We start from the raw sequence: 12,364 nt of genomic DNA, 5'->3' as shown, positions 1-12,364 counted from the left end.
AATAATGGATAGAATTTTTATACTCATATAGTCTTCTAACTGATGAATTTTTAAAAATAATACAAGGAATATTTGATCTCTGAAAACAATTAGATAAAACATATTATTAAACCATCTGCTAAATATGGTACATAGCCTTCCATATTTTTGCACTCACGAAAAAATAGTAAACACCATTTCAGCACATACTTTGTGCCAGGCAGGCACTATTATCATCTCTAACACCAAACAAAAGTGCACTAGAAGTCTATGCTGATTTTCCCAGAACGCTGCTCCCACCTTTTATAAGAAGGATATTTCCCTACGTTCACCATTATTTGGAAATAAAGGAAAAAAACAAGGACGTATAAATCATAAGCCCTGTCCTGTTGTTACATCATATTATACTAATGCTGTAACAGTATCATAGTGATAATATCAGTATCAATCAATATCATTGTTGAAGGTAGAAGTTTCTTTTTTTTAAATTGTGAAAATAAAAGCAACTAACTACATTTCAGCCTCAGAACTATTCACATTTTGGGCTGGATAACTGTTTTAGGGAGACTATCCTATGGGCTGTAGGATGCTTAGCAATATTTTTGATCTCTACTCATTAGATACTAGAAGCAACATAAAAAAAAAAAATCTCCAGATACTGCCAGATGTTCCTTGGTGAGTGTGGGGACACTGCCTAGTTGAGAACCACTACCGAATTTTATAAATATAATTTAATTCATTACTTATTCTGTGAGTACTTATCCTGTCAATACTGAAATATACTTACATCCGGAGATCCATAATTCTTAAAGTACTGTTTTTGGTATGAATTAACAAACGTTTTCCATTGGGATGAACCTCCAAATAATTTATTGGAATCCCCTTAAACTCAGTTTCTTTAATTTCCTAAAATGATAAAAAAAAAATAGTACTAATGAAAAGTTTATCTAATCTTAAACTCTTTTGGGGGTACAAAATTAATCTTAAAATACCTTTTCCAATTCTGCTGTATAGGATGCTTTATAATTGTTAGCAAAAGGATTCTGAGTAACTTCAGTTTAGTGTTGAAAATAAAGCTGATGAACTGTATTTTTGTGTTGTTATGCAATATGTAAATGCAAATTTAATTATTATGTGTTTCTGTAGTATGTTCACTTTCCCAAAATTTAGTCAATCCCAAACAAGAAGCATTTCCAACAAACACATCTTGTAACATGAAATTTTTTGTTTAAAATCATGTAAGAAGCTTCCAATTTTTATAAATTCAAAACCACATGTAGAATCAATTTTCAAGTTTCTATTCTTATTTAGATAAGAATTTCTAACAACAGATGAACTGCTTTTTCAACAGATCTGATAGACTCAATGGATTTAACTAAAATTAATGAAAATTATTTTTCACTTAGGGTGTCTTTTTTCAACTACTGTTATTATTAAGAAAAACTGAAGAAAAAGGTATAATATGTTAGGCAGAAACTGGATCAATTTATATAAAATAAATTCAAGTTTAATGATTCATTTGTATTTTTAAATAAAAAGTAAAAAATGTACACTAACAAAATTGCTTAACATACAAGCTGTCTTAAAAACACTCCTGCCCCCAAATGAAAGAACTTATTCATTTGTTTCCATTTAGCAAATTTCAAATGAAATAATTATTGTGATTAAATGACAGACTTTCATAATAATTACATAACTCTGAAAGACACCAGTGTTGACAAAATACTGAGAACACTGTTTTTAGAGATGTTATTGGACCAAGGAAAAAGGATATAACAGAAAATATAAATTATTACTTATCGATGGTAATATAACATACATCTCATTTTAGCATAAATGTCACCCAATGGATTACTGAATGCCACAGTGCAAATGGGGTATAAAAAAGTGACATTAACACCTGGCCGAAATTTTAAAAATCTTCACTAAGTCATTATATCATCAATCAGCCACCAGGAGCGTGTGCTAATTAATTATTGATAACTGACTAAGAAAAAGTGTTAATTTTTTGAAATGAGAGAACAGAATGTCCTGACATCCTATCTTAAAGTCATGTGATTGGAGTTTTCCAACTTCTTTAATTAAATCCCATAATATAAAATATGATTTTATACCTTATTTATAGTCCAGTGACGCACTGAATGTTCCAAATCATTAACCTTGACATAGGTATTCCAAGCAACAATCACCCCTGTACAGTCTCCTGAATACATATGATGACCTATTTAAAAAACAAGATTACTCACTTACGAATGTCCCAGAGTTAGAAACAAATAATAGGAGACTGGGGGAACCATACCCCAGTAAAACAGTCAAAGAATTGAAGGGCTATTAAAAGGTATTTCAGTTTAAAAAAGCCAAAAATCAAAATGCAACTTACAAACAAACCCCAATTATCTTTAAATGAATTCTTTACTCTTTTAAATTATTTTTGATGACTTATTTCCCTTTGTCACTTACCTGAATTTAACTACAAAAAGAAATGAGCCTCTCAGTACATGTGTATATGGCTCATATTCCAAAGCCAAATAATTTGAACCATCCGACATGTAACATTATTTCTCACTTTATTAACCTATAAATCTATTTTGGAGTCCTAGAAAAATACCTATATTCTAATACATAGTGTTAGTATAATACCTGAGACCCAGTAGAAACTCATTAAATGATCAGGAAATGAATAAAATAATAAATAACAGGTATTCCAATTTAACATCAATTCTTTGGAGTCAAATCATCTTAAAGTTGACAGACCTCAGAAAGTTCAACTTCATACCCACTCAGGAATATCTCAAACACCACCACTAACAGATGGCTGTTCAGCAACGGTGAATTCAGTATTTTACAAAACAACTATTCAATTGGTGAACTGCTTCCTGTATTAAAATATTCTTTGTAATTCTGTACAAAGAAAATCTACCTTCTACAGTTTTGGCCCACCTCTACCCACTGGAGTAAAATGGACCAATTTTCTTTCTTTTTCTTTTTCTTTTTTTCTGCACATTTGGATATCTTATGGCCAAATAGTTGAAGAAAGTCTTTATGTCTCTTTTACAATCTGAACTACTGCTATTATGACAGTTAGTTTTCAGATACCTTTCTTTCCTGAATATGTTCCAAATTTATTAACATCCCTACAGCTGAACTGAGTAAATCAGCAGTATTATCCTTTTGATCTGGATCCCATGCCAATTAATTATAGTGACAGCCTACATGCCTAGTCTCTGAAATTATGTAAAAAGTGACTATTTAATAGATATAATAAATTTCTTTATTCTTTCGGATAATAAAATGATTTATGTTTTACATCTTTAAGACATACTACATTATTCTTTTTTTTTGAGACGGAATCTCACTCTGTCACCCAGGCTGGAGTGCAGTGGCGCGATCTCAGCTCACTGCAACCTCTACCTCCCAGGTTCAAGTGATTCTCCTGCCTCAGCCTCCCAAGTAGCTGGGACTACAGGAGCCCAGCACCACACCCAGCTAATTTTTTGTATTTTTAGTAGAGATGGTGTTTCACCGTGTTAGCCAGGATGGTCTTGATTTCCGGACCTCATGATCAACCCATCTTGGCCTCCCAAAGTGTTGGGATTACAGGCATGAGTCACCGTGCCTAGCCACTATATTATTCTTACTTTAAATAATTGCAAATTTCCCTTCTATATGTTTGCAAATTTTAAGGTTCTTGAAAAAAAGTAAGAATGATAATCACCAGTTCAAAGAAATATATTTATGCAATTTTAAATGTTTAAGAATTTAATAACTTAAAAGTTACAAACAGAACTCCTTCAATGTCAAATCTATCATATGACCTGCAAAACAAGCATAAACCTAAATACGCACAATCATCAGTACATAACCCTCTCAAGCCTCGATAACTATTATTCTGGTAAAAAAAATTCTTCACATAGCTGGTCTTCATTCATAGTCTCTGACATACCTTCAGTATCAAAACAAAGTGAGTTGATAAAACTTTTGTGAACGTCAAACTGTCGGACCAACATGGCAGAATCCTCTCTCATCTCAACTTTCCATATCCGTATCATGGAATCATAGCATCCTGTAACTACCAGCTCTCTTACAGCTGGATGGAATTTAGCCGTGTAAACAAAAGAAGGATGAGGTAAAACTCTGAAAGTATTTGTATTGTTTATTTCATTTTTCCATATCCTGGAAAAGGATAAGAAGTTACATATTGCTTCTGAAAAGCAGAAGTTTATTTTAACAGTTTTTCTAAGAACCAACATAGCCAATGAACCTTGAGTAAGCAAGTGACAACTACCAATGGTAAACCAAGTTTTAAAACAATGAAAAATATAATGATGATCTCATATTTGATGACTGGAATTTTCACATTGTGACAAAGTTATTTGTTATAGTTATCATCCAGCATATTACATCCACTAATTGTAATCTATACTATAAAATTAATAACTGTTTTTTAAACCTACCTATTTTGTCATTGGTTAAACACACATTGAACAGCTGGTAAAATATTGCATTTAGTACAATATGCATAAAAAATATGTAAGGAGAAACTTTAATGATTTCCCATTTACATTGTGTATACCACTTTTACAAAATGTTTATTAATGGGGGTTTAGAGAATAGCATCGTCTATTAACTTTTATATTTGTAATTTCAAAGCCTAGATAGTAAAAATGAAAATCTCAAAGATTTAAAAGAGATACTAAAATTATTATATTTTGAATTCTCAAGTAAAATAAGATTAAAATAACTATGACATTTTGATAGAAAAGACTATCCTACATTAAGCACGTTCTTTGTGTTTAACATTCATTATCCTGTCCTCTAAATAATGGCTAATTAAAAAAAATTAAGATTATAATCACTGCGACAGTCTTGACAAATGAGTAAATCCCTAAGGGTTAATCTGTTAGATACTCTGCATTTCTAGCAATGTATAGAACTAGGTGAAATCTACCAATATACAGGTGCTATATAAGTGTGAAGCATTGGTTTTTAAAATATATTTGGTTATCAAAATTAGAAGAACATATTAATTTTAAATATGGGATTTGTATTCATCCTTTTAATTACTGCTTGAAAACTAAAGCAAAGTAAGTCTGTTACAAGATTACTGATAAGAGAAAAAAAAACAGTTTCTATTCAAGAATAATATTCTATGAGTTTCCTCAGCAGCTGCTTACAATATAGGATATGATCTTCAATTACTAAGAATCCAAACTAATAATAGAGGAAGTGAAAGAACATGTTTTCGAGTAAAAATAAAACACATGAATCAATTGCACAAACATTTTTTTACCACAGTATATTTTCAATAAGCATATTTATAGGAAATATGATGCCTATTAGAAGAATAAAACCACTAATTTTGGGAAAATATTAAAAAGATAAAAGATAAAAAACTCAGTTGTTTGGCAATAAATCTTAGTAGCATTATTTAAAATACTATATAACAGGCAGAAATGAAGAAAATACATCTTCAAAACAGCTCAATATAATTAGACATAATATTAAAAAAAAAAAGTAACACTTTTTGTGTAAAAACTGAACTGGAATCAATGATGGCTTCTGTTACCCAGGTGATGGGAGAATCTGACATTCAAAGGAATATATAAATGGGCTTGGGGAAAAAAAATCAGACTAGATCATAGAGAACAAAGAAACACAAACTTGTAAAGACTGAATGAACACACATAAAAATTACTAGATTTGGGAAAGAAAAAACACACCGAAGTTAAGCCGTATGTTTGGAAAGAGGGAATAGTGGGGACATGTAGGCCTGTTTGGGAGCCATTATACATGGAAAAGTCTTTCTGACTGTATTAGGCGTTGTTGATTTGAGAAAAACAGATTATTCTGGGGATATCTAAATAAGGGTATTTAGGATAAACCCATATGGCAGAGAGCTAACCAAGTGGGAAATACTTAGGAGACACTGACAATAATATGTGTCAGGGATCCTCAGGAATAAAGAAGGTGAAGACATGGACAGAAATCCATACTTCTGCCACTTGTGAGCATTTGCAATTCTAATTTTTTTTCTTTGGACAACAGCTCATTTATTACAAGTATTCCTTACCTCTTTCAAAAATCTCCTTGTTGTTTTGATGCTAGCTACAATGCTTCTCTTTTCACTCAGTTAATGCTTTCACAATACTATTTTAATGATGTAAACAGTCCTAAATTAATATCAGTTTTAAAGATAAATAAGGAAAAAATGTGTGCTTTAGTATAGTATACTACATATTGTGTGCAGAAACCCAAGATAGCCTCAAGGAATAATAGAAGTCGAGCTGGATTTTAACTAATAACTACAAACCTATGAGAGCTCACAAAAGGCATTTAATTTTTGTTGAACGAGTGAGTTAGTCAGCAAGGGTAGGAGAAGGTCATTTAGGTATAGGAAAAGTAGGTAGGTTTCAAAGGGCAGGAAGATGCCAAAGAAGATAAGATGCTAGGGTGTTTCAAAAGATTACGTGGGTGAAGCAAAGGGTACAAGGAAGGGCATGAGAGAAGAATGTGGGGTCAACGAGGAACATGCCTGTTAGGCCATGCTAAGGAACTGGAAAATTTTTCAAGGGACAATGGGTAAAGTCTTTTAAAAAATTAAGGCATTATGAAAGATAGTTACGGAAAGATAATTTTAGCACAGCAGAGACAGAGGACTTAGACAATGAACACTGAGGTCAACAGCAAAATAGGGCTTGAATTAAAGCAAACGCGATAGAGAGGATGTGACAAAATTGTGAGCCTTTTAGGAGGGAGAATTGGCAGACTTTAGTGCTAGTTAGATGTGAAAGAAGTGATGGGAAAGAAAGAAGCGATGAACACTACTCTGAGTTTTCAGCTTGGGAGATGGTGAATAAGGATGCCATTAAAATATATGCAAGAGAATTAAAGGAGGAAAACAAAATTTAAAGAGGTTGGTAAGTTTGGTTTTGGATTTGAGGTGGCAATGGACCATTTAAATGGAAACGTGTAATAGGAAGTCAAATTCATAAAAAAAGGTGTGCACTAGAAGTTATTAGCATATCAGTGAGAGTCAAAGCTGGGGAAGGTAAGAGAAACTAGGATAAGCATATAAAACCAGGAGATGATCAAGTAAAGGATCCTGGGGATAAAACATATAGACAATCAGGAGAGGAAAATGAAACAGAGAAAGAGAATGGATAGAACTGGTCAGAGTAATAAAAACAGAAGAGAAGAGGTTATCAATGAAAACCATGAATTCAAAGTATTTCAAGACTGGTCAATAATCAATTACTACAGTGAAGGCAAGCATAGCAGGAGTTAAACTGGCCAAACGGATTTAAAAATAGCAAGAAACTGCCAACCTCTTGAAGAAAGAAGTTTATGTAGCACGGTGGGAAAGAAAGCCAGAATAACTGGGCTGAAGTAAAGACAGTATGTGTAGAATGCTTCTGATGGTGTAGAAAGAGAAAAATAATGGGCTAGTCTAGAAGGCAGGAAGAACTAAAAATGATGTTTTTAAGATAAGGTCATTTGAGCATTATTTCTTTTCTTTTTTTTTTTTTTTTTTGAGACAGAGTCTCAATCTGTTGTCCAGGCTGGAGTGCAATGGCGCAATCTCGGCTCACTGCAACCTCCACCTCCCGGTTCAAGTAATTCTCTTGCCTCAGCCTCCCAAGTAACTGGGACTGCAGATGTGCACCACCACACCCAGCTTATTTTTGTATTTTTAGTAGAGACAGGGTTTCGCCATGTTGGCCAGGCTGATCTTGAACTCCTGACCTCCAGTGATCTCCCCACCTTGGCTTCCCAAAGTGCTGGGATTACAGGCATGAGCCACTGCACCCGGCCCATTTGAGCCTATTTCTAAGATGAGAGGACACAATCAATAGAGGGAAAGATATTCATCAGATTAGTAGATGTAATACAAATTTTCAGGGACTGAGATTAAACGTACAGGTCAAACAGCCTTTAAAAAGTCAGTCTCATGCCTCTTTGTTAAGAGATGGACAGAGATTAAAAATGGATATATCTATGGATATTAGGAGGGAAATCAGAGGGAAATATATGAAGTTCATGTCTGACAAATTTCATCTAAACTGAATATAGTCATCTAATGAAATGCGAAGACTGTGATTTACTGTAGAGAATGTTCATGGTAAGTTTGGATCTGCTGCCAGAGGAATGAGAAAAGGAAGCTGAGTAAAGTAAAAGGATTCCTCAGCAGAGATGACAGCTTAGGTGATGTTAAGACTTATAAATCCAAAGTCACCCCTCAGCAAAGTTAAACATTTTTCTCTAGTATGGCCTGGCATTAGGCAGAATGGCTGTGCTAAAAGAACAGATCAGATAGGTTCTTGAGGATATTGTCAAAAGGGAGTAATAGTATGTTCCCAGCATGACCAAGAAGGAAGTCAATTGTTACTCATTCTCGTCTTTTTCATTTAAATAAAAACTAACCAATAATGATAATATCTTGATTAGACATTTTATACAGAAAAGGAGGTTGGCAAGATCAGTAGACGAAGTGGTCCAAACACTGAAAGTAAAATGAACTGTTAAGAGAGAAGGCAGAAGTAAATGACAATGAATTCAGCATGGATCTCAACTGCTTACATGTTAGTTACAAGGTAGAGCAAGCAACTAAAAAAGTATAAATGAAACTTTAAAAGTTCGCTTTTAAAATGTTTTTGTGATACTTATTAAGTTGAAAAGGGATAAATTATTTTTAAGATTGACATTCTGAAAAATGCAAATGTTTAACCAATCTATAAAACTCTTAAAATGTAAGCTACATATTTATTTCCTCTACTGTGATGTACTGAGCACCACTGGATGCTAGCCTCTGCATATCCAGACAACAGTGAAGACAGTATCCCTGCCACCAAGAGCTTATGCTCTAGAAAAAATCTCAGGAAAATCTCAGGTGTTTAATAACCCCTAACCTCATCTTGAAGCATTAATCAGTTTACATAATGATCATTTAAAGATGGTGTGGACTAGAAATATTATATACTACATAAATAAACGACATTTAAGAAAAATGTCTTTAAAAAGTGTTACTATAATTTATGAAATCAGTCTGCATGATGCATATTTATGACAGTCCCTTCATAGGTAAAATATGACTGGAGCATAAGAGTAGTTACATCACCTTGTATTCTCTTTGCTTTTCTTGATGGCAAATAGTATGCACATAAGTACTTCTCAAGGATACTAACCTGGCAGTGCCATCAGATGATGAAGTAAGGATGTAGCGATCATCTTTTGACCAGGAAAGATCATAAATGATATTGAGGTGGCCACACAATTCTCTCATGAAACGTCCAGAAGGAATTTCATATACTAATGAAAATATTTAGAAATTAGTAGGTTTCCAGACAGAAATCCTTAATCCAATAATATACAAATACATAATTTAATATTATTTAGACATAAGCAGTCTGTAACAAAATTATAACCAAAGACATGTGCAGCATAAAGAAAATTTAAAAATTTACTTAAGAATAGTTTTTCATTTGCTTTACACAAAAATTCACATGCAAAATTATGAGTTATAATTTTGCTACAATTATCAATTATTTTCATCTCTTTAAAGAAATCCCCTAAGAATCTTTAATAACAAATTTATCAGTTGAATAGTAACATTTACATTTCAATTCACTTAAAATATTCTATAACTTGGGCTTTCATTATTATTTTACCTGAAAATCAACTAAATGCCAACCAAAAGTTTCATTGTTTGAAGTAATGAGAAATTTAAATTGTGCTATTGTCAAAAGTAAATTTTAATACTAAAATGAACAGGGATAGTAATCAGGGATAGTATGGGAATTAACAATGACTCAATCAGACACAAAAAGCACCGTGGTACTTTACTCTATGTTTAAACATAAAATGAAATCTAAGATAATAACACAGAAAAACAAAGTTTCCAAGTCTCTGCTTCCATCTAGTGGTAAAAATCAATTGCCTTTTAAAATACTTAGCAGTTCAGAAATAACAGCAGTCCCCGCTTATGTGCAGTTTCACTTTCTGTGATTTCAGTTACCAGCAGTCGACCATGGTCTGAAAATATTAAATGGAAAATTCCAGAAACAAATAATTCCTAAGTTTTAAAACGCACATCATTCTGAGTAGTGCTATGAAATCTCACGCCATCTAGCTCCATCTGTCCAGGATGTGAATTATCCTGTGTCCAATGTATCCATGTTATATTGATGCTAACTGTCTATCAGAAACTTAGGAGCTGTCTCAGTTATCAGACTGGTTGTCAACCAGTGTTTTTGTTCAAGTAACCCTTATTTTACTTAATGGCCCCAAAGTGCAAGAGTAATAATGTTGGCACTTGGCATATGCCAAAGGGGAACCATAAAGTACTTCCTTTGAGTGAAAAGGTGAAAGTTCTTGATTTAAAAAGGAAAGAAAAAAATCATATGTTGAAGTTGCTAGGATCTACAGTAAAAATCTATCTGTGAAATTGTGAAGAACGAAAAAGAGGTTTGTGCTAGTTTTGCTGTCACGCCTCAAATGACAAAAGTAATGGCCTTCAGTGCATGGTAAGTACTTTGTTAAGATGGAAAAGATACAAATCTGTGGGTGGAAAGCATGAGCAGACGTGTTTCTACTGATGGCAATCGGGTTCAGCACTACTTGAGGTTTCAGGCTTCCACTGAGGGTCTTGGAACATATTCCCTATGGAAAAAGAGGGACTACTGTACTTGCGGAATAGCAAAATAAGAGTCTTAAAAAAAATCTCCTCCCCATAGAAGCAGCAAAAACACTGGCAAAAACTGTCAAAAAATCAACATTTTCAGAATTCTGAAAATTAAGTAAAGCTTACAAAAATTTGAAGAGTATTTAAGAAAAATGGCTGAATTTGGTAAGAACATTGAGCTTTATTATGGTGTTTTAACTTGCCATGTTCTCATTCCTGTCTCAAACTTTAAAGGAGCCTTAAAAACCAATAAAAATCAGGAGATTAACAGCCACTGGATGGGGCAGAACAGGTCTGATGCTCCCTAAAAGCCCCATCCCCAAAGACTTCTTACTATTTGACAGTCTGGCCCTCCAGGAAAGATCCACTCTGAAGGCCTGCCTTGATTTGACCTGGCTCACAGCATGCTCTGGGAGAACAGCCCTAACCTTAACGTGCATGTCACAACCACCCACGGCATCATTTAATATCACAGCTGCCTGAGGCATTGATACTAACTGAAGCTAAGAAGACGCTCACCAAAGAACTTAAAATAAAAACAAAAAAACAAAACAAAACAAAAAACTGGGAATGAGATGTCCATAGGGGACAGTGATAAGCTCCAAAATATTCCTGGGTATCTAGGAGGATTCCCATGAATGTATGTGAAGGCAATATGCACAACTAAGAAAGACCTAAGAGTCTTTACCTCTTACTCGGGCTGACCTGAAGTGGCTCAGCACAAACAGAAAGTAAAGCTAAGGCAGAGCTGTAGATTGCCTATTGAAGCACTGAAGGTATACCCCAACACACACAGAGTCCCTCAGCAAAGACCAGTAGACCTATCCACTCAGGTATTTAAAAATCACTGTCTGACCACTAACTTAACCGAGCACAGACATCAATGGCAACACATGACAGAGAGTAAAGACTACAGAATTAGTCCAAAATCACAAAGCTAACTGCAAAAATAAATCCTGGGTAGGCGTGAGGGGAGAAACGGGGGGATCTGATTTCCAGAGCTGCCACACTGTATTATTAAAACATCCAGGCCGGGCGCGGTGGCTCAAGCCTGTAATCCCAGCACTTTGGGAGGCCCAGACGGGCGGATCACGAGGTCAGGAGATCGAGACCATCCTGGCTAACACGGTGAAACCCCGTCTCTACTAAAAAATACAAAAAAACTAGCCGGGCGAGGTGGCGGGCGCCAGTAGTCCCAGCTACTCCGGAGGCTGAGGCAGGAGAATAGCATGAACCCGGGAGGTGGAGCTTGCAGTGAGCTGAGATCCGGCCACTGCACTCCAGCCTGGGCGACAGAGCAAGACTCCATCTCAAAAATAAATAAATAAATAAAAATAAAAATAAAAATAAAACATCCAGTTTTCAACACAAAATTATGAGAAATGGAAAAAACGGGAAAGAGTGGCCCATACACAGGGGAAAAACGTAGTCTACATAGAAACTGAGGAAGCCCAGACCCTGGGCTTTCTCAACAAAGACTTTTAATCTACTGTTATAAATATATTCAAAGATCTAAAGAAAACCAGGTCTAAAGAATTAAAGTGTGAAAAGGATTTCTCACCAAAAAACAGAGTATCAATAAAGAGACAGATATGATTAAAAAAAAAAAAGACTACCTAGAAATTTTACAGTTGAAAAGTACAACAACTGAAATAAATAATTCACTAGAGGGGCTCAACAGCAGATCCAAACTGAAAGAATTACTAA

The 12,364-nt window shown here is 34.3% G+C and overlaps 1 protein-coding gene across 11 annotated transcripts in view; it reads right to left on the bottom strand.

Annotated features, from left to right (window-relative positions):
* The window catches only part of AHI1 (Abelson helper integration site 1), a 229,087-nt gene that overhangs the window by 159,966 nt on the left and 56,757 nt on the right, over window positions 1-12,364 (bottom strand). For all 11 annotated transcript variants that reach the window (XR_004442955.1, XR_004442957.1, XR_004442956.1 and 8 more), the window contains 4 exons: window positions 9,162-9,285; window positions 3,923-4,152; window positions 2,094-2,200; window positions 767-885 (listed from right to left, as the gene is read on the bottom strand). Coding sequence is in view for 8 of the 11 variants with exons in the window: in XM_033235379.1 (XP_033091270.1) it covers window positions 767-885; window positions 2,094-2,200; window positions 3,923-4,152; window positions 9,162-9,285 (580 nt within the window). In the remaining 3 variants the exon portion in view is untranslated. The remainder of the gene's footprint in view (window positions 1-766; window positions 886-2,093; window positions 2,201-3,922; window positions 4,153-9,161; window positions 9,286-12,364) is intronic.

The sequence above is a fragment of the Trachypithecus francoisi genome, unplaced genomic scaffold (genome assembly GCF_009764315.1).
Source record: "Trachypithecus francoisi isolate TF-2019V2 unplaced genomic scaffold, Tfra_2.0 Lachesis_group15, whole genome shotgun sequence".
NCBI classification, from domain to species: domain Eukaryota; kingdom Metazoa; phylum Chordata; class Mammalia; order Primates; family Cercopithecidae; genus Trachypithecus; species Trachypithecus francoisi.
Note: the sequence above shows the minus strand (reverse complement) of the source record. Positions and strands in the feature narration are given on the sequence as shown.